Source organism: Podarcis raffonei, chromosome 6 (assembly GCF_027172205.1).
Source record: "Podarcis raffonei isolate rPodRaf1 chromosome 6, rPodRaf1.pri, whole genome shotgun sequence".
Classification (NCBI taxonomy): domain Eukaryota; kingdom Metazoa; phylum Chordata; class Lepidosauria; order Squamata; family Lacertidae; genus Podarcis; species Podarcis raffonei.
In genome coordinates, this window is record NC_070607.1 from 44,110,603 (window position 1) to 44,134,122 (window position 23,520).

At 40.4% G+C, this 23,520-nt stretch overlaps 1 protein-coding gene and 1 long non-coding RNA gene across 5 annotated transcripts in view; one reads left to right on the forward strand and one right to left on the reverse strand.

Annotated features, from left to right (window-relative positions):
* RAB3B (RAB3B, member RAS oncogene family) overlaps positions 1 to 23,520 on the forward strand; it is a 72,807-nt gene that overhangs the window by 18,899 nt on the left and 30,388 nt on the right. For all 3 annotated transcript variants that reach the window (XM_053392456.1, XM_053392454.1, XM_053392455.1), the window contains exon 2: positions 1,256 to 1,483. In XM_053392456.1, coding sequence (XP_053248431.1) covers positions 1,256 to 1,483 — 228 coding nt within the window. The remainder of the gene's footprint in view (positions 1 to 1,255; positions 1,484 to 23,520) is intronic.
* Positions 14,199 to 23,124, reverse strand: LOC128415774 (uncharacterized). 2 transcript variants are annotated; one of them, XR_008331057.1, is made up of 3 exons: positions 22,979 to 23,124; positions 16,403 to 16,493; positions 14,199 to 14,893 (listed from the first exon to the last, which is right to left on the reverse strand). It is a non-coding gene; the product is annotated as an uncharacterized LOC128415774 (long non-coding RNA). The 2 variants fall into 2 exon arrangements; XR_008331056.1 differs by lacking the exon at positions 22,979 to 23,124 and adding an exon at positions 22,297 to 22,586.

The window sequence follows — 23,520 nt, forward strand, 5'->3', positions numbered from 1 at the left end:
ATTCCCTCTTTTTCTTTCCGCACCAACTTCTAGGTGGGTATATTAATAAGCTGTTCCTCACCATGTTCATGCATTTCTGCTTTCATTGCTAAGAAGCCCAGTGCTTTTTCCTAAGGGAGAAATGTACAAGCAATAAGCTTTGCAGTGCCCAGTTACAATGAAATTGACATGGCAAATTGGAATCTACTATATTGATAAGAAGTAATGAATTTCCCAGTGGGAAAATTTGCAAGGAGCAAGAAAAGAATAAGTCCCAGAATCAAACTGACTAGGTAACTGGCATTAATACTTTTAATGGGAAAGGTTTTCATCGGTCACATTTAAGTTTTCTCCTAATAGTCTTCTATAAGTCAGTTTTATTGTACATAGTATCTCCACAATGACAATCTTATTTGGAATCCTTTCTTTTTATTAGTGAGAAGAATTGACTTATCATCCCAGGGAAATTTCAAAATATAATATCCATGTGGTACCTGAATGAGAAAATGACAGAATACCTCTTCTTATAAGAGTGTCACCTGTGATGTTTTGATGCACTCGGATTGACATGGGAGCAGGAATCTATCACTTTAGCTGCTGTTCAGTAAACAATGCAATAATTAATACAATCTGGGAGCCAGGTGGCTCCATTTAGCCTTGGCACAAAGTAGGGTGTTTTTTCCTTCTTCATTGCGAAATGTTAGCCAACGACACTGAATTCTAATAATGAAACTTGGTCTGTTCAGTTCATATCAGCACGTAATGTAGGCAGGATTAATCATCTTTAAAATGTGCTATCTGTTCATAATGAATCCTAGGGATAGGGTGAATATGGCAGAGTTATTCATAAGCTGTGTTTCTAAGCTATTCTCAGTTTATCTTGATCAGGGCACTGTCAACACCTGTTATCAAATACAGACTCATTGAGTAGTCTATAGAATTATCCACACATGTATTTTCTTTATAAATCTAAACAGAAATAAAACCACATGCATCCCTCACTATGTTATGGTTATGGAAGCACGTGTTATGTGCAGATCCGCTTCTGAATCAGGTCCTGCAAGTATGAAAAAGCAATTGCTTACTCTTGATAGATCCGTGTATGTATTGCTCCTGGAATGGAGCCATAAGTTCCACATTATACAATCACCGCTATCAGCTTTGATACTCTTGGTCACCTGGAGATGAGGGCATGTGAGAGGGGATTGCAAAGTGCATATTCTGTTCCTGAATAAATTAAATCACAGAGACAAATGTGCTACTCTTATTTCCTTAGATGGCTTCCGTAACAGATGCCAGATATGGACACAAGGATGCTTCCGACCAGAACTTTGATTATATGTTCAAACTCCTGATCATTGGCAACAGCAGCGTGGGCAAGACTTCCTTCCTCTTTAGATATGCTGATGACACTTTCACACCAGCCTTTGTCAGTACTGTGGGGATCGACTTCAAAGTGAAGACTGTTTACAGGAATGACAAGAGGGTAAAACTGCAGATTTGGGTGAGTATCATTTATTCTGGAATCATTAACCTTATGCACTAATGTAATGGAAAGTGGATCAAATTGTGGTTATGGTATATTTGTACTACACAGGCCTTTTGCTTGCATTTTATTTAAGCAGAAGATGTATTAATTATTTGTTTACCTTCTGTCCCTTCTTCTAATGGAAGGGCTTCTTCCATTTGTGGTAGGAACTGAGATGCAGGAGAAGCCTTCTGCTGGAGGGATGAGGGTGATTTTTGCTGATTCCCCTTTCCTCTGAAGTCCCCTCACCCAATAACACCTGACATACTATTCTGTAAAGTTTTCCAACCCTCTGAAACAGCTTTTAGGGGGCACAAGGAGGAATAAAAGTCATCTCCTTGCCTACCCCTAGTGGAAGCAACCCATGAGTAAAGTAGGCTGGATCCAACCCAGAATCTGGATCTGAAACTATTATCATTGCTCTTTATGGGTTACTGAGATCATTTGGGACAGCTGTTACAGTATGTCTTATTGTGTATGAAATCAGATTCAAATGATCCTTCTTTCAGGATGCCTTCACACTTTTTTCTCTGGAACTGCCATGCTTTGCTCACTCACTTTTTACAGAACATTTCGATGATGGTGTTATCACTATAGTGCTTTCTGTGTTGTTCTCCTGTGTTTTCTGGCTTGAGCTTGAGACTGTTTTCTTGCAATCAAATGAAGCTGCAACATTAGCCTGTCTAGTGTGAAGAGGCTTGTAGGGTTCCTGTTCCTTTCAACTAGGGTTAGCTAACCTATGGGCCTCCACATGTTGTTGGACTCCCTTAGCCCCAGCCAGCTTGACTATTGGTGGATGATGGGAATTGTAGGCCAGCAATATCTGGAGAGCCACAAGTTAGCCATTCCTGCTTTAAACATTTATTATTTGAAAATTTAGTTACTCTAATTACTTCCATTTTATTATTTCTTGTTGGTCCTGGCTGGCAGAAGAGCCTCTCAACTGCCCCTTAAATTACTTCTATGAACTATTCCATATCAGTTTCTGTTCCCACAGTGGGGAGGAGGGAGAGTCTATAGAAATCACTTTCCTCTGTTTTTTCTGTATTGTATTTAATAAAATGGCAGCCCATATCTTCCTGCATTATCTCTTTCTCTCTGAGCAACATTCATGGTAACCGGTGGGGGCAGAATGGGGGAATCATACCTATTTTTTTCCTTGTACCGCCACTTATCACCAAGGAAATCTTCACCTCAGAGTTACACACACCAACCTCCTTGACAGGCTATACTTCTCCCTTTGTCCATACTCCCTGTACTATCATTGACTCAACCAAACTTTGGGCTGTTTTTCACATTACTGTCTTTAAGTACAGTGAAACTATCCCCCCCCCTTCACAGCTCCCCCCTGCAGGCTGTTCACAACAGCATAACCTTACCGGTGTTTGATGTTTTTCTGATTCTGGACACATCAGGGGGCATTAATGCGAAGCTGTGCAGGAAGATGTCTTTACCCTAAACAAAGATGTTCACACCTGATGGTACATGAAGTATGTGCTGTGGAATCCTAATCATTTTGACATCTGTAACTGAATCTCTTGATTACCAGACTGCAGCATGTAATCCCAATGGACGCATCATTTCATTCCTCCCACCCAAACCTTTGATAATCTGAATATTTAGAATCTATTTGTGATCGAGTTTTTTGTGGTTTTTTCTAAGGTAGTTAAAAGAGCATGCAGTCCTCATGCTTTTGTTTTGTTTCTTATCCCCCTCATTGTTCTACTTGGTTAAAAGATGTGGGTTTTGTATATAAGTGTGACTTTTCCTCTTAGGCTGTGGATGAGGGAGGAATTACAAAAGGAAAGAAAAAGATTAATGGCGCCGCTTTGAAAGTCTCACTTTTGTTGAAAGCTATTGTGGTTGTGCTGTGTAAAAATAGCCTGTTCCACCTCAAAGGCATAAACAAGATATATAATAAAGAATGTATTTTTACATTTAGTACTCTTAAGGTATTTTGATTTCTGAAGGTGATTTGGTTCAAGGAACTGAATAAACATTTCCAAAATTGGAATAGTTTAGTCTTTTTATCTGGATGATATTATTTCCTTGTGTTAGTGGGGTTTTTTTTAAAACCCATGGTTCTTGCAAGTTCTTTTGTGCAGTATAATTGTTTGTGACACTTGCATTTTTAAATGTGTGAATAATAAAGCTTCATAACAACAGCTAAGATCCAAAGAACTGTGAAACTAGTTTGATGAGCCCAAGAGACTACGCAGCACAATCTTTTGTACTGTGTAGTCAGAAATAAATGGGAGCTTAATCCTAAATAAGTGTGCTTTAGCAGGGACAGGGAACCTGTGTCCCTCTAGATATTGCTGGACTACACCTCCCATTAGCCCCAGCCAGCATGACCAGTGCTCAGGGATGATGGGAGTTGTCGTCCAGCAACCTCTGGAGGGCCACAGGTTCCCCATCTCTAGTATATAAGATTGCAAGCTCTTAATTAAGAGCAAGCCCCACTGAACCCAGCAGAACACTGTTAGGCACCCCCCTCAAACAGCAGGACCCCCACAACACATGGAAAACCTTGAAATGGTTTTGAAGTTTTGTTGTTGTGCTATATTCTATATCTTATTATATGCAGTTGTTGTTTTCTTGTGACCCGTTCCTTTGGTGTAAAAATTATTCAAACAACATACTAGGTGGATTTTCAGAATTAATCTGTGTTTTGATATGGGGGACAGCTGTACAAAGATGAAACAAGCCCTTTTGCATGAGCCCAAGTCAGGGATGAGGAACTGGCTGCCCTCCAGGTGTTTTGGACTGCAGATCCCATCAGCTCCAGCTAGCTTGGCCAATGGTCAGGGATGATGGGAGGTGTATTGTGGCAACATCTGTAGGACCACGAGTTCCCTATTCCTGGCCTAAGCAGTCCTGTGGGTTTGGGCATGCTGAGCAACTCTGTGCATATTTGCAGTGGTACCTCAGTTGTCAAACGTAATCCGTTTTGGAAGACCGTTTGACTTCTGAAACGCTTGACAACCGAGGCACAATGGACAGTCTGCAATTTTAATTGGAAAAAAAATGAGAAAAATACAATGGAAGCCGTTCAACTTCCGAGGCGCGTTGGAAAATGGAAGCAATTACTTCCGGGTTTTCGGGGTTCAAAAACCAAAATGTTTGGCAATGGAGACGTCTGAAAACCGAGGTACCACCGTACTTGGAAGCAAGTTCCACTGCATTCATTAGGGCTTACTCCCAGATAAATGTGTTTAGGATTGCAGCCTTATGTGTTTAAGAGCTAAATTATAATCTCCCTTTGTCTCCGAGCTAAAAGCCTTCTGATACTCAGTTCTGAACTGCTGGAGATATTACCGTATTTTTTGCACCATAACACTCACTTTTTTCCTCCTAAAAAGTAAGGGAAAATGTCTGTGCGTGTTATGGAGGGAATGCCTATGGGTGGCATGCCTACGGATTTTCCTCCTCTAAAAACTACGTGCGTGTTATGGTCGGGTGCGTGTTATAGAGCGAAAAATACGGTAATTACTGATCAGAAAGAAGATACGAGAAGGAACTTGGGAAAGTGGATGAAAGGTTGGAAGAGGGAGAGAGATTCACAGAGGAGAAAGAGAAGAAGAGAAGGAAAGAGAAGGGGAAAGAGAAAGGAGAGAGAGGGAAAGAAGAGGAGGAAGAAGAGGAAGAAAAAGAGGAAGAGGGGGCGGTGGGAGGAGAAGAAGAGGAAGAAAACGAGGAAGAAACTACAAGCAACAGGAAAATTAGATTATAAGCTTGTGCACGCGTGCAATAAGAATTAAAAAATAAATGCATACGATAATGACTCTTAAAATCCTATCTTGGAATGTGAACTGACTAAATGACAAATTTAAAAGGAATAAAATTCTGAAGGTTTTGGTGAAAAAGAATGCTGATGTGATATGCTGTCAGGAAACACACGTGGCCAAAAAACACAAACATATTTTGATAAACAAAAGGTTGGGGGTTGAATTCATTAATTCAGATATAAACAAAAAAAGAGGAGTGGTGATATATGCAAAAGAAAAAGGGGACCCCAAATTAATATGCAAAGATGAGGAAGGGAGAATCGTGGGGATACAGATTAACCACCAGGAAGAAAAATTAAATGTGGTAAATGTTTATGCCCCAAACACGAATAAAGCAGATTTTTTTAAAAAACTGGAACAAATATTACTGGATTTAGAGCCTCATAAATTGATCCTATTAGGTGATTTAAATGGAGTTCCAATACCAGAGTTAGACAGAAGTGCAAAAAAGAAAAAAATGAGTCAAGGGAAACTACCAAGATCATTTAAAAACCTTGAAGAAAACTTAGACTTGACGGACATTTGGAGACACAAAAACCCACTGACAAAACAATTTACATACTTCTCAGAGCCGCATCAGAGCTGCGGTAGAATAGACCAGATTTGGGTATCAAGAGAATTAGTAACAAGAGTTGAAAAATGTGAAATACAACCCAGAACCCTTTCTGATCATAATTCAATATCCTTGGAAATTAAGTGTGAAGTACAGGGTGTGTACAGATGGAGAATGAACGAATATCTATTTGAAAATGAGGAGGTAACTGAGAAGGCCAAAAAAACCTTAAAAGATTTCCTTGACTTAAACCTTAATAAAGAGACAAATATTGACACAGTTTGGGACACCAGCAAGGCGGTGCTAAGAGGCTTTTTAATTCAACAAAACAGCCATAGGGAAAAAAATAAGAGAACAAAAGAAAGGTGAAATCCTGACCCAATTAAGAGATTGTGAGAAAAAATTAATAATAAATCCTAGTGATGAACAGACCAAACAAACATCCAAATTGTTACAATCACAATATTCAATGCTAATTAACCAAGAAGTCGAATAGAGAATCAAATCAATGAGGCAAAAATTCTTCGAATCAGCAAACAAAACAGGGAAATTCCTGGCCTGGCAACTACGAAAAAGCAAAAAGCAAAATGTGATTAATAAGATAAAAATAGAAGAAAGGCTTGTGGAAGAACCAAATGAAATAAAGAAAAATTTCCTAAAATTCTTTGAAAAACTTTACCAGAAAGAAGAAGAAGACATAATAGAAATAGGAAAATATCTAGAAAATAACAGAATAACATCTATAACGGAGGAAGAGAAAATCCAACTGAATAAGTGCATAACAGTAGATGAAGTTCAGGAAGCAATAAAGAGAACGAAACTGGGGAAAGCACCAGGTCCAGATGGATTATCGGCCAAATACTATAAAGTCCTCAAAGAATACTTAGCCCCGGTGTTATGTGAGGTAATGAATAATATTCTACAAGGAGGGAAGATACCGGACTCCTGGAAAGATGCTCACATAACGCTGATACCTAAAGCGGACTCAGACAAATTAAACATAAAAAATTACAGACCGATATCACTTCTTAACAACGATTACAAAATATTCACTGAGATAATGGCAAACAGACTTAAGAATTATCTAAAAAATGCAATACATACGGATCAAGCTGGATTCCTTCCTAATAGACAATTAAAAGACAATGTTAGGCATATAATAAATATCATTGAATACTTGGAAAAGAATAACGAAATTCCTGCAGCATTGATTTTTATCGATGCAGAAAAAGCATTCGATAATGTATCATGGCGATTCCTATTAAAGTGTTTGGAGACAGCAGGGATAGAAGGTGCTTTCATGGAGGGAATCAAAGCAATTTATTCAAATCAAAGAGCCAAACTGATTATTAATAACAACTTATCTGACACATTCGAAATTTCAAAGGGTACGAGACAAGGCTGCCCCTTGTCACCGCTTCTTTTCATAATGGTGTTGGAAGTAATTGCAAATAAGATAAGGAAAACATCTGAGATACGAGGAATTAGAATTGGGGTGAAAGAATTCAAACTGAAAGCATACGCGGATGACCTGGTAATATCAGTTGAGGACCCGATACAGAGTACTGACAAAGTTCTGGCACTTCTAGAGGAATTCGGGAAAGTAGCGGGCTTCAAGTTAAATAAAACTAAAACTAAAATGATGGTTAAGAATATGGGAGAAGATCTAAGGAGGCAGCTAGAACTCCAATCGGGAATCAAAGAAGCAAAAAAGATAAAATATCTAGGAGTGTGGCTAACGATGAAAAATATAAACTTAATGGCTGATAACTATACAAACACCTGGAAGGAAATCCAAAAGGAACTAGATACTTGGAATAGGATAAAACTCTCCTGGTCAGGCAGAATGGCTGCAACCAAGATGTGTATATTACCGAAACTTCTATTTTTATTCCAAAATGTCCCAGTGATTAGAGGAAGTGCAATATTTAAAAATTGGCAAAAAATTCTCTCTAAATTTATATGGCAAGGTAAAAGACCGAGAATTAGATTTAAACTGCTAACGGACAGAAAAGACAGAGGAGGATTCTCGGTCCCAAATCTGAGACTGTATTATGAAGCCTCGTGCCTTTGTTGGCTTAGAGAATGGGTTACTTTAAAAAACACAGATCTGCTAGATTTAGAAGGCTTCGGTTTAAGATTTGGTTGGCATGCTTATCTCTGGCAGAATAAGGAAAAGGTGCATAAAGGCTTCTCAAACCACATTATCAGAGGAACATTGTTAGAAGCATGGGAAAAGAATAAAAAACTACTGGAAAAAAATACCCCTTGGTGGCTATCCCCTATCGACATATTAACTACCAAAAAAACAAATATGGAAGGTGAGAGATTGACCTATGAAGACCTCCTGGAAAGATCGGAAAGAGGATGGAAAATTAGATTTTATGAAGAGTTAAAATTAACAGGTTGGCTGCAGTATCATCAAATTAATGCCTTATGGAAGGAAGATAAAAAGATTGGAATGAATGAGAAAAAATCAAAGTTCCAGGTAGAGATAATAGAAAGTAAAACTAAACTGCTATCTAAAATGTATAATCAGCTATTAGAGTGGGACACCAAGGACGAAGAGGTTAAGGAGGTTATGGTAAAATGGGCAATAGACATTGGATATAATTTGGATTTTGAAAAATGGACGAAGTTGTGGACTAAAGGAATGAAATTTACAGCCTGTACTGCCCTCAGAGAAAATATGGAAAAGATGATGTATCGTTGGTACATCACCCCTGTGAAATTGCAAAAAATGTATAAGACTGGCGACAAAAGGTGTTGGAAGTGTAACTCTAAAGAGGGAAGCTTCTACCACATGTGGTGGAAATGTGCAGAAGTTAAAAAATTTTGGGATTCCATCTACAACGAACTAAAGAAAATACTTAAATATACCTTTGTCAAAAAGCCCGAAGCCTTCTTTCTGGGAATGATCGGAGAGGAGATTAAGAAAGAAGATTATATAATGTTTCAATATGCAACTGTAGCTGCCAGGATTCTGTTAGCACAAAATTGGAAAACCCCAAATACCCCGACCGTTAAAGATTGGCAAATTAAATTATTTGAGTATATGGATCTGGCAAAAATGACGCAGAACATTAGACAGCAAAAAGGTTCAAGGTTTATCGACAATTGGTCTAAATTCATAACATATATGGAAACAAATTCTAGAGATATAAAAATCACAGTAGGTTTAATATAACACTTGCGATGTGTTTACGCTAAAAAATGAAAAACTGCAGAATGGATTTAATATTCACATAACCCAAAACCGAGATGGAGGGAAGTCAAACGTTATTTATTGTTAATTAATGTTTGTTTTTTGGTTGGTTTAGGTGTTTTGATTTGGTTGATGTTTTCTTTTCTTTTCCCCCCCTTTTTTCGGTATGTGCTGGCTATTTTTCTTTTTCTTTCTTTGCTGTTGTTTGGTTATAGAAAATGAATAAAAAGAAGTTAAAAAATAATAATAATTACTGATCAGAAAGGAAAGCTTGGATAGCAGTGTTTTCCCATTTTTTATTTTTTTAAAAAAAATCAAATCGAAGAGTTAAGTTAGCACAGTCCATAGCAGATGGCAACAGCATTACTGTACACTTAGGTTGCCTAGCAGCCAGAGAAAAGTGTATTGAAAAGACCAGGAGGGAGCCAGAGTAGATGAATAGAAGTGGACTTTAAGTGAGAAAAGGACAATGTTGCCTACTTTGCACTGAAAAGCAAAACTGGGTCCTATATATTTATTTGGTTACAGGAATGCTGCTATTAAATAACTAAGGGTAGATCATATGAAAATGTCAGCTTTTCATAATCTCAGAGTTATTACCAACTCACATCTCTTGGCCTTGCCAACCTCACAAGATTGTTGTGAGGATAAAATTGGGAGGGGGGGACCATGTACATTACCTCAACTTTTTTAGAGGAAAGGTGGAATATAAATCAGTGTTTATGCTGGAATTTGCTCTTGTTGTTGTAATACTTAGTGATTACATAGATGCTTTCTCTGTTTTTAAGGTGCTCAAAGAACATGGTTATTGAGTGGCATATAAATGCTATAAACAAACACATATTTTTTCACCATACCAGAATGAGGCCCATTTTAACTTGGCATGTAAGCTTGAGAAGGGGAGCTGTGATTAATTTTGTTTCCTCCACTTCCCTAACAATCCACTAACACTGAAAGTTACTGCTTTTCTACCTGCCCTGGAAGCTGAACACATCCTCAGTTGGATCTGGGGGTGCATTTCTTAACAGACTGGTTTGCACATAAAATATGGTGTCTGGCAGACAATCACTTAGACTTTGGTTTATTGTGTCACAGAATAGCTAAAAAGGACCTTCAGAATGACTTGCAGCTCTTTGCTTATACCTCTGTAGCTTCTGGGTGGTGACAGCTCCTTCGCTATAGTTAAAGAAGAGGTTGGGTTCTCACATAATGCTAAGCTATGGTTAATGTTAGCTAAGGTTTGTAAGCCAACTACAAACCCTGGTTAATGAGCTATCTTTAACCATAGGTAATAAATCATAGATAAACTGCTGGATTGGGTTCACACATTGCACTAAGCCATGGTTTTATAAACTATAGTTTAGTGTTACATGTGAAAAAGGCCATTCCATGAGATTTTTTAAAATCAGCAGTAAATTCAACATCAAATTTTATGCTCATGGAAGAAAAACACAGTATTTTTCTATGTATAAGACGCCCCCACGTATAAAATGCCCCCTATTTTGGGGGACTCAGATTTAAGAAAATGGGGAGGGGAGATGTATCCGTGTATAAGATGCCCCCTATTTATTGACATTATTTTTTAGGGGGAAAACCTAGTCTTATACATTGAAAAATATGGTATATATCCACATTTGAGGGAACGAAATCTGCCTTGTATCATATCCATTGAAAATATTCAGTGAACTAGATTTATGGGCAATATTAATAATTTTCATGAATGGTAGATACAGTTCCACAGCAATCATGCACAGCTGCTACCAGAAATATCTAACATCATCCTATTTTTGTAGAGATAATTAAAGCAAATTGAAACTTGACAACCACAAATTACGCTGGATGACTGTTTCTTTTTCCTTTCTTTTGCCAAAATCAATTTGGATGCAGCTGCCTACATGTAAAATATGTTAACAATTTTTTTCTATGCACGTACAAAAATTGGTGCGAAGCACGTAAAGTGATGCAATGATGGAAATCTATTTTTGTCTGAATGAAACAAATTCTGTAGCTGTGATTCTGTAATCAAGTGTGCCTAATTTTATACTGCAATGTTAGAAATATATATATTTTATTCAAAAATAAATAATTATGTATCATCTGTTCTCAAACTCGAGAGTTTCCCATTTCTATCGCAGCTGTGAAGTATTCATCATGAACTACTCTAGAATTGCTGCTTGCACCAATTCATCTCTAAAAGAGACGCACAGCTGCTAAGCTGGATGTATGAAAAATGAGTAATACTGTACATAGATGATAGAATGTACATACAACTGAAACAAGAGGAACTAAGGGGGTTATATTGTTATAAAATCAATATGCAAGATGAGCTAAGAATGTAAGATGATCTAGGTTTTTAATACATTGAAACTGGAGAGAAGATTTAGGGGAAGATGTGGTTATGGGAGCTCAGATTCCCAGTGATCTTTTTGTACCTCTCCCATCAGATGTCAAGACAGTAAAGAACTACACACTTTGTAGAAGACATCTGAAGGCAATGCTGTATTGGGAAGTTTTTAACGTTGGACGTTTTATTATGTTGTTATAATCTGCTGGAAGCCACCCAGAGTGGCTGGGGAAACCTAGCCAGATGGGCGAAGTATCATCATCATCATCATGTAGTTGTTATTATTATTGTAATTGCGCTTAGTTACCAGAATATGATCCTATTAGGACACTGCTTTCACATCTTTTATTGACTCATTGTAGTGATCCTCTTGAGCAAGCGACATTAATAGGTGAACCAGAAACACACTGATCTTTGCAGTACTGACCAGGGCCAGACCTCCCATGAGGCTGTGTTAAGTGACCGCCTCAGGCAGCAGGATCTGCACAATCTACATAGATCTGACCCCCAATACATAGGTGTGGCTGCCCTGTAATGCTTCTTCTCCAGCTGCTGCCTGCCTCTCTTCCTTCTCTGGCCTTGGCTTCTGGGTTGGTTTCAGTTTCTGCCTCCTTTTTGCCTGGGCAGGGGGCTGCTGTGCAAGCATAACGCTGCCTCCTTTTCACGGAGGCCAGAGAGGGCGAGAAGGAGAAGCCAAAGCTGCTGCTTTACCAGTGTTCCCTCCCTCCCTCCCTCCAGATGCAGATCTTCATTCTCAACTTCTCCCCACCCCCCCCCATATTGATGCTGCCTCCCTTTTCCCTGATGCTGATCTTTATTCCAATAGATGGAGGCTCAAGGTGGCGTTTCCCTCCTTGTTTAATACATCACAACCCTGTGACTGAACTATAAATGAGAGTTATGTCCAAACTGCATATTACATGTCTCATACCAAATAAATAAACACCTCACGAGTAATGTCTGAACCATGCCAGGTCTATCAGTCGGATCAAACTAAGCACATACAGTGGTACCTCTGTACTTAATTCGTTCTGGAGGTCCATTCTTAACCTGAAACTGTTCTTAACCTGAAGCACCACTTTAGCTAATGGGGCCTTGTACCGCCACTGCTCAATTTCTGTTCTCACCCTGAAGCAAAATTTTTAACCCAAGGTACTATTTCTGGGTTAGCGGAGCCTGTAACCTGAAGCGTATGTAACCCGAGGTACCACTGTACTTTCAAGCACTTTCATAAAAAGCAGTTGCGGCAGTGGCGGGTCTTTACTCTGGATTGGTATTACATGACACAGAAAGTGGACTCTTTCCTCCCTGCCCTGTTTTCCTGCTGAAAATTGGCTCCTCATATAGCTGTTTGCTCCCAAAGCTTCTGTTTGCTGCAAATATTTGCTGATTTGTTGCTATTAGGTATCTTTTAGACCATGCTTGGAAACAGGGAAGAGCGCTGCCATGATTGGAAACAAAACAATGGCACTCACCTTCAACATTTGATGGTCTAACATACTGTGGCAACTTTGTCAAGGTCAGAATGTTGTTGGCATCTGTCTGTCTCGAGAGACAATGGAGTACACCTCTGGGAGTGAAGACAAACCGTTGGAGAACCACAGCGACTGCTGTGACTGCAGAGACCAGTAAGTCATAACTGCTTCCTCCTGCGTTAGCAGCACTGAACTGATCTCTCTGAGGTGCAAGCTTGGGCAGTGTGTATGGAGATCCTGGGTTGCCCAGACGACAGCAGGGAATGCATATTTGACCCAACTCCTTTTATCATTATGTGCAAGAAGAGTGGTTCACTCTCTGCATCTTTCATAATACACCATCATGCTGTCATGCTATAGTAAACAGTCACCCGAACAAGCCCTACGAATCAGTAGGCAAACTTACCATCACTTCACCATGGGGTATCTAAAAGGAGCCTCCTACAAGCATTGCTGTTGTGCAAATCTTGTGAATTTGGACCTACTGTAGAAGGAGTGTTATGTATCAGAAGTAGAGCAGGTTTTGAAATGCACTATTCCTTATGCCAGATTTTCCTGTCAAACACCATGTTGTTTGCACTTCCAAATGAACTGCAGTCACTACTGAAAATCCCTGGGGCTGCACTTGTCAAACACTTTTTCTCCCTTCTGGAACCAAAAGCTCTTATACCTTCCCTTTGTCCATGTCTCAGTTTTTCAGCTATGCTAATTCCTTATCACTTGCACAACCTCTAGCTGACAGTGACTCATAGCTAGAAAATGAAATGTGCATCTGTGATACAGTTATGGGAGTATCTTTTCATAGTAAGCAAAGAAGAGTCACAGGGAGATTCACGTCAACTTTTCTTAGACCACCAAGGGGAGAATGGAGCCTGAGGTAGAGAGGATGCAGACCTGGCATATCCAGGGAGAGGGGGAGGGAGGATTGATTTCTGTCCAAATCTAAGGCTGTGGCTCTGGGGGAAGCAAGACCCTCAGAGTATTAATGCTGCCAGTCCTTCCATCATAGGCTCAGCTTGTATATATATATGTGTGTAAATGAACCATAGACCATAAAGACACCACAGTCTCCAAAGGAAATACGAACCCTGGGCAAGCGCCTGGAACCCCTGGAAACTCTCAAAAATCTCACAACTCTCAAAAATTGGGGTGCCATGCAGCAATAGGGGGGAAATCTCATTACTTTATCTGAGGGGGTCAGAAATACACAGCACTTATGCTACTACTGCTGATGGAGCTGCATTTCTGCTTTTTTTTAATAAACGAGCAGAGTAGTCCCAACTGTTTTAAAAGCACATTCATCTTAATTTACCAGGTTGGGTTGTTATTTCAAGATTTCAGATCATATTGTGAATGTGCCTTCAAATCCAATAAGAATGTATTGGAAATGGTTCTGTAAATGAATGATAATTCATTTTATGTTGTCATGGTAGTTAACAATACCAAATGATTTTTAAGTCTCCTTTTATAAGTATCTTCAGAGTGTTCCCCCTACCCACTTTATGAACTTGAGACTAAGGGTGCCTGTAGGATTTTTATTCACTTGTGTGTGGGTGACTAATGGATTTTTAATAGAAGTCACGAAAGGGAATGTGCATGAACATTATTTGGGGAAATATCTTATATTACTTGTGGAAAACAGCATGTAATATTGCCTTTGAAATTAAAATCCGGGAAGTTTGCTCAGGCATACCTTTTTCAAAAGATGATTGAATTCATGTTCAGAAACAACGGGCAATATGTATCACTATTTTTATGAAGAGGTATTACTTTTAATGATGCAAGATTTTTCTGTCACACTAGCTTCCTTAAGATATTGATTGCAGGGTGGAAATAGAGGGTCAGATTCGGATCTCCAAAACTGAAGCAACTTCAATCCAGGAATTTTTTTCTGAAGGTTTACGTTCCTGGGATTAAGTTTATAATCTGATCCTGGTTTTATGTTCTCAAGGTAGTGTTCTTCCTTGATTTCCATTTTCACTCTGGTTCTCCTGTGTGAAGCAGTGGGGCCCAGTAGTTCCCTAACAGGAGACTGAGGCTGATCTGTTATGAATTTATTGGCTGGGGATTTTCTGTTTAATTGCTGCTCTGGAATCACTACTGATAAAGGGTGACTAATGAATCCAATAATTAACCAAATTATACTGGGCTTCTTGCATCTTTCTTTTTTTAAATAAAGAAATTGGAAATCAGCAATTGAAGCCTTCCTACCCCACCATCCACCCTCCCATCCCTGAACAAACAACTCATTAAGGCAATTACTCACTAATCGCCTAGCTGTGATAACAGGACAAGAAAACTGACAGAAACTGGAAAGGGAAAATATTAAATTTTAAAGCATGGGGTTCCTGGAAAGTCTTAATAGTTTTTTTTCTACACTGTCCTGACTTAAGCTGCAATTCTGTTTTTTTATAAAAAATAGAATAAAATGTCCCACAAAACATATTTGAAAAAAACATTGGGGGGGGGGACAGCCAAGTGCTACTTATAATTTATCAATGACAGGATGGTTTAGAAGTTCCTTCTCCTGCTGTGTTACATGACAGATTACTATCTTGCTTAATGCTTCTCATGGTACATCTCTTGTAGCTTTAACCTTTGCCTTCCTACTCTTGGGACAGGTCTGCTCCTCTTTCTAACTAAGAATTCCTTCATGGGATGACTTATAGGTTCAGTTTGGACATAACTCTCATTTATAATTTAGTGTGACATGAATGAGCTTCAGGCTCGTGTGTCATCACCTTAAACCCCACTCCCAGGTGGTCATAAGAGGCAGCAGCTTTCATTTCCATTTTCAATGAGCCAGAGGTTATCATTGTGTCTCAACCCTTCATCTTAACCATGTTAATCTATGGCTTTGGAAAACAAGCCAACTTCATAAACCACCATTTGAAGCATGCTTCTTTCAACAAATCCTAGTTAAGAAGTCTGTGGCATCACTTCCCTCTACCCCAGAGGTCGGCAACCTAAGGCCTATGGGCGGTTCCAGCCTATGAGCTTCCTTGAACCAGCCCACGGCCGTTCCATGGATTGGCGTGGGGATTCCATGCTCCCCCCCCGGCGCCATTTTTTTCTTGCCGCGGGGACCGACTTCTGGGTTGGAAGAGCGCCAGAAATAGCATGTGCGCATGCGCATAGGCGCTCCTCCATCCTGGAAGGGTGGCGGAAATAGCTTGAGCGCACGCACGGGCGCGCATGCTCCGGCCCACCAAGAGGTCTGCCAGGGAGTGGACTGGACCGGCCTCAAAAAACGTTGCCAACCCCTACTCTACCCCTAGTTTTATGGTAGATAGGGTGGTGCTTTTGTGCACCCATCCCCGAGGGGCAGGAGCAAGCCCAACTTGTTGAGTTAGGAGAGGGTGCTGAGTGGGATGCTTTAAAGAGCTCTTCTGCCCCAAGACATTGTCTTTTCAGCCTTCAGCACAGCTCAGCACCCACCTCCGAGGACACAGTGTTGGTTGCCAGTTGATAGGTCTGTGTAGGAATTTTAGATAGCGCTGCAGGGTTTTCCCCACGTACACCACACTTACCAGAAAGTGGACATATTAGTTTCATTTCTAGCCCATGTCACTGTTGTTTATGTTCATTCATAAGGGCACTCCAGCCCATTTCCAGATTAATCTGTAATGGTGAAAAAAAATCTATGAAAGTTCACGTCTAATCACAAAATGACCATGTATCAATGTAGCTCAAGATGAGCATTTTAGGATAAAACACATTTAGAAATGCATACTTTAATGAGACTTAAATATGCATTTCAAATGCATTTTATAATGAGACTAAAAGGCTCCATGTTTGTGTGCCCAACTCACCACACAAAGGCAGGAGGCTTGAGGGGCGGGGCAGGTGATACAGGCAGATGTTTCTCATCACAGCTTTGTGAGAGCTGTGAGGAACCGGGGTACATGAAAAGCTAGGAAGGGTAGCTTATCCGGAACGGTGAAAGAAGGAAGGCTGCTCTTTGTCTGTCTTACAGGGAACCAGGGCTGGATGGAGGGAGTTAGTTATATTGAAGGAGCTGAAAAAACCAGGGCTTGTACAATGGTAAAACATAGTTTAGTGTAGCATCCAAATGAGGCCATGGATGTGTCCAGTTTCAGATCCACCATGTTGGTACCTCTGGCACATTGCTGGCTTTGAGCTACTGTTAATTTTCTAGAGAAAGAAGTTGGGGTTCAAGTCTTGCAGGAATTACTCAGAAGTGAGGGCAGTACACTTCACACCTGCTGAGAAGCACTTTAATATATTTTATTTAACAAGATTTATATATCACTTAATTTGAAAACAAAGCACTGAACAGTTTACGTGAAATAATACAAAATATTCATGAGAAAATACCAATAAAAAGAACAATCTTAAAAGTAAAATTGTATGCCTGAGTAGACTTGCCTAAACAGAAAAGTTTTTAGCAGGCACTGAAAGCAATACAGTGGTTGCAATATTAATATTCTTACTTCATATGTTCTAAAGTTGAACTCTGGTACTGGAAACAGATGGTAAATTTAGAAAAACACATGAGATTGGAAAGAAGACCTAAGGGTACAGGTGAGAGCATAAGCTCTTTCCACCTTGTCCCAGCTGGCTTGATTCTCTCTTGAACTACAAGCTCCACTTGGCTAAAATGAAGATAGGGTCATAGGCCAAAATTAACAGGAGTGAGTGCTGCATCCATGGGAAAAGTGGTGTCAAAATAAAATGCCCAGCTATTCAGGTCACCTGGCCACTGGCTCTGATCTCAATTTTTCATTATACTTCTTGCCCCACCCTTTCCTTTTCTACATCTGGGTTCTCCACTGTGAAGCTTGGCACTTGTCTTTTGACCTTCAGGCTCTGCATGTGTTTTGTAGTGTTTGAGAAAAGGTCAGGTGTCACCGGACTTAAAACTGATGAATAATGTAATCTAGACCCTGTGAGCTTTCGATCTAGGCTGTATAATCACAAGTAAATATGAGCAGGCTTCATTATATCAAATATTTGGCTCCTGTTTTTGAAGTGGCTGCCAAAGTGTCAGAGCCAGAAACGTGTTTTTGAATTAAATGAAAAGACTTAAGAATGGTAGAAATGGCAGGCTGTTGCTGTTAGTGTCTACACTGAGGACTCTCACATAACATTATGCATATGTGTCTGTGTAGGGGTGTGTGTGTGCGTGTACATGCACACACACACACACACACGCGCGCACACACACACACACACACACACATCCATGTATCCCTACAGGCCAACTTACACAGATACATGTATTATTATTGTATATTTACATCAGCACCTATAGGAATCCAGTTCTTTTTTTGAAATTAACATCTTTGATTGTCAATTTGTCATAATTCATTGCTCACCAATCCACAGTTAGAGAATGGAGACTCTGGAGTTCAGCCATAGCCTTCCCAGAAAAGGTAGTTTGGACAAGGGAACTGATGGAAGAGGGAAGTCACACTGGAGTTCCTTGGATAAAGGGAAATACTGGGAGTTATTCTGAGAACACAGCAAAGTTACTTAAGAGAACAGGTGCCTGAGGATGGAAGAGTTGGAGGAGCAAAGTTTGTGGAGAGGATGTGACAATGGGAGTGTGACTTTGCTCCTGCTTCTTGATCTCTTATCAGCTTTTAATACCATCAACCATAGTATCCTCCTGGCAGCAGCAGAGCTTCATGCTCCGACATCGGGGGGGGGAGAGCCGGGGGGGCTGTTGCGCGTCCTGGGGGTGGGGCATACCGCCTGCAGGGGCGTGGTGTCCAGCACGGGCTGCAGGGGCAGCCACAATGGCACCCTACTGGGATCGCGCTGCCAGGGGCAGTGCACTCCCCCCGCACTCCTCTTCCTCTGCCAGTGCCTCCTGGACCAGTTCTGGGGAATGGGAAGTGGCTGCAGTCATACCTTCTGGACCAAGTCCAGAGAGTAACATTAGGAGAGTGTTTTTTGGCACCCTGGCAGCTACGTTATGAATCTGTTTTAGTCTATTCTCCCCCCCCAAATAATTTTTATTAGTTTTCAATTACAAAAAATCCAAAACAGACCTCATTATATGCACATCGAAGCATAATACCAAATAAAATAACAATTAATCAAATATCCAATTATATAATTTGGGTGACCTCCCGCTTGCTGGATTACAGGTTCAGTAATTTTTTTTTCTTCCTGCTTTCAACATGTTATTTATTCCAGTGTTATTCCAATCTTAATCATAGTCCCTTGTTCAACAGCTGCAATTTTTCTGTTTTAGTCTATTCTATTGTGGTTTTAACTTTTTTATGTTTTAAATGATGGCTGTAATTATTATTTTTTTAGTGATAATTTTTATCATTTTATCTTTTTTGTTAGCTCCTTTGAGGTTTTCTTCTACAGTCAAGCGGCTTGCCTCTTTTCCTACTGCTTTTTATTTTTTCTCTTTCACCCTCTATCACCATCTCCTATTTATTTTTCAGAAGTACATTTCTTCTGCTTAGTTCAAAAGTGGTGAACACCTGATAAAAGGATGCCGAGTATGAGATACTCCAGTATGTTAAATGATGAGTGAGAACAGATGTGGAAGTGGCTTGTGTTTTATAGCACATTTCCTGTGATGCAAAGGATTCATTTCAGACAAGACTGTTGTTTCATTAAAAATAAAATTGAGTAAACATAGTCCAACAAGCTAATGAGCCTTGTTGAGCTCATTTTAAATGAAGCTTCAGAGATATCATTTTTGTAATCAGTGCAGGATGAATTTCATTCAACATAATAGATAAGCCACAATATGTTGACATTAGGACTGATGGATCTGCTCAATATCCATTGGTTTCACCTATAGTTTATTTATTAAATGAGCCGTTATTCTGAAGTATCCAAGTCTTAAAAGGCTTTTCAGGCAATCAGAATAACTTGAGTGAGTTCCACTCCTGATCCAATACCCTGCTTGCACATGACAGACCATGCAGGTTGTGGTGCGTAGCCTTACTGTAAGGAGAGATGGGGAAATTAGCCTTCCCAGTGAGCATTTCTGGGTGAGTATGTTTATGTAGGCTTCCGATAACACTTTGGTGCTGGTGTTAAACAGTGTAGAAGTGTAAGGAAATAATGAAATAAAGTTACCTGAAAAGTTGGGGCATTGCATGGGGAAGTATGAATCTCATCTCTTTTTGAGCTTAACTACAAATAATAGTTAAGCACTCCTAGTTGGAGGACGGTTTGGGTTGTATCCAACTAAGATCTACTCAGAGTAAACCCACTGAAATTAATAGACCTAAATTTGTCACGTCCATGAATTTCAGTGGGTCTGCTCTGAGTATGAACTACCATTTGATACAGCCCACTGAATTTTATGAGTGACTCACAAAATGTTGCAGTTTGAACTTGAAGAAAAGTTGATAGTCCTGTAACAGAAGCAGTGCCTTAAGGGAAAATGTCAAGAGTCCTATTCAACCAACATATAAAAGTGGTGTGCTTACTACTCTTCTAACTGCTAAACTAGAAAGCCAGAGGCAAATCTAGTGCTGAAATGACTTAAAAGAGAAAGAGCCCCTGGCTAATAGAGCTCTTTTCAAACCTCAGTCCACTAGGGCTACAATCTTGTGTTCTGCCACTCACAATTTCTTGAACTCATCTATCATTGTGCCTGGAAATGAACTACAGTCAGAGCTAAAGATCCTGCAAAGGTCATTGCCAACATCCTTTTCCTCCAGAGTACGGAATTCAACCCGGATAGATCAAGCTTTTCCTCCTACTAGGAGAAATGAGGTGTGGATTTGGATGGACTGCCCTGTGCTTTGTTTCAGAACCAAAACCGCCCAAGACATTTTGCTGCCTGAGGCAAAGGACTAGATCATGTCCCAGTCATTTGACATACAGAAGCTGATCAGACTGGCAGCTCAGGCTTATTTTGACATGGGTGATGGGCCAGCATCCTCTTGAGGGCACCAGGCTACTAGACATGTGCACACACATTTTTGTCTCCTGACACCTCACTACACTGCTCCACAGCACCCATCACCGGAGACAAGTATCTCACGCTGCCTGATGGTAGGATCATGGTTAAGAATGTTCTTAGTTTCAGTGAATAAAAACTGAAACTAGAATTGTAGTCTGTGCACAATTCTTAGTTCTTCTTCGGCTGTAGAATTCAGTTGTGATGTTTGAGTGTATTTTGAGAACTGCACAGTATACACAAGAGTAAAGTGAATCTGTAGGAAGTGAGAATGGAGCTCCTAGGAACACACAGAAGAGACATGTTAAATAAATAAGACTTAGGATAGCAGAAAGAAAAGGTGGAAATTATTAGTGGAACAGTCAATAATTAAGGCAAATGCAAGTTAATCTATAAAGCAGGGGAAATGTTTCAGATGCTTCTGTTTTAAGACCCTGAGATTTTTGGTCACAGCATTTGACTACCCTTGTCAAAGATAGATATTATTTTAGAATTTTCAATAAAGAAAGTTCCAGGCAAAGTTTCAGATGTTCACAGATCTAGGAAGGAAATAGAAAACAGTCATTTATTTTAAGCCAACTGGAGGGGTTGGGTGGAGAAAATGTAGGGAATGGTTTTCACAAAGGTAGCTTTAAATAGAAAGACAAAAATTACATCAACGTAAAGGTGAGTTGCCTAAAATAGTCTGTGAAATGACAGATCTTTCCCATATCCCCACAGGCAGTAATAACCACATGGCAGGCTGAAACATAGCCTCCGAACCAAATTGTTGAAAAGGGACAGAAGCAGTTTTGACAATGGTATATTGCAGGGGTTTTTAGCATTTTGGGGTCCATGGCTCCCTTGACTAACTACGTTCTTTCTGCGGCACCCCTGTGGGGCTCAGGAGCCCAGTTACAACACCCCTTACCTGCAGAGCCGGCAGCCCTTCACCCCTTTTCGAGCACCATCCCTAGAGGAGTGTTTCCTCAGCCTCCTCTCCTCTTCCCTCTCCTTGGGAGTCCTCTGGGCAGCTGCTACTTCCGCCCCTGGTCTCTGAGCTACTCCCCCCCCCGTCCCAAAGAGAGTTGCCTCCTCACACTGCCCCACAGGGGCCTGGGAAGCACCCCCTGGCCAGCCCCAGAGGGACCATTCGCCTGGGGTACTTGTAGCCAGGGCTGTTGCAACAAAGATCTGTGCAAGCCTTTGAGAGGCAGAGACGCGAGAAGGTATCAGAGGGAAGGAAAGAGGGACAGAGGCCAGTGTTGTCCACAGCACCCCGAACATCATTGAAGACACCCCAGGGTGCCACGACACACGACACACACTACTATGTGGTACCGGCTGGAATGAAAATCACATATACTGTTCCACCCAATTTGGCCTCTGGCTCGCTCTGCCCACCACCAACATGCACCTCCCTGAAAGTTGGCTATGAAGGAAAAACGTTCTCCACCCCACCCCTATACAAAGTAAATAATATGTGACATGTGGATCCAGCTGCAGGTTTTCATAACTAATACCTCTGAAAATATAACTTACTTAAAAGAACTGAGAGGAGACGCTTCTGCGTTGCCACTGGAAATCCCAGAGGAGGAGTGTGGGCCGAGTTCATTTATGACCACCTTGAACATGGGTGAGCTTGGAACATTCTCAGCCAAAATGCCACATTCCCTCATGAACCACCTTCTGGAGGCTGTGTGCCTGTGGTGGTTGGGGTGGGTGACTCTTAACTTTGTAGGGAGGCGTACATTCCTGCCATGCCATGCCTACATCTCTCTCCCTTCTCCATCCAAGTCAGCAAAGAGGCATTATAATAGTTGAAGAACACATTCTGGCCAGGCAAGAGCACTTGAGGGCCTAGAGCAAGGCCCATTTAGGGGTGTGGCTTGGTGGATAGAGAGGCCTGTGGGGCCTTTTGGTTTGCAACACCTGTTCTTGTCTATATATATTTGGGGCCCATGCATCTCCCAGTCCAATTTAAACCAGCCTTTAGCTTGAAATGAGAAATTTCCCAAACGCTATACAGTGTGGTGCCAAACTGCAAGCAACAGCTATGTTTTCCCTGCAGATATAACTGCTGCATCTGCTCAGTGTGAATCAATATCCCTTACCTCCTTCAGACGGGTGGCGGCTTGGCATTTTTCAATAAATAAAGGAAAAATATGACTGTATCTAATACTGCTGTTATGTCTTCCTTTCAGAATTTGAAATAATTACTTACCCAAACATGGTTTGCACTACCCTAGTCACAAACTGATCATTCACATTGATTGCTTCACCCTCCGCACCGCTCATTTCTTGTATATGCTAACAGTTTCCACTGTGCTTTGGTGCTAAAGAGAAACTGATGCAGTCAAACCCTGAATAGAATCAAAATGTATTTTTGCATCTTGTGGCACAGCGTGCTTTAATAGTGAAGACAGAAAATGGCATCCATTTCAAATTGCTGGAGTTTTAATCCCTGTGTATAAACACACTTTTCAATCAGTTTAGAAATCAGCATTAAAGAAAGAGCAGCAATCTTACAGTCTGATCCTAACTTCATCTCACAGATGCCAATTCCACTGATATTCAAGGAATTTATTTTCATGCATATGTAGGTTTTATGACCCAAATCTGCCCCCACATATACATACACTTCACTATGTATTCTGTTGTAGTTTTTTTTTCTTCACAGCACTGTTTCATAAATCCTGTAAAATCTGTAACAGGCCAGTAAAGTGATAATCAGTGTCAGAAGATGTTTGAGAAGGAAGCAGCTGT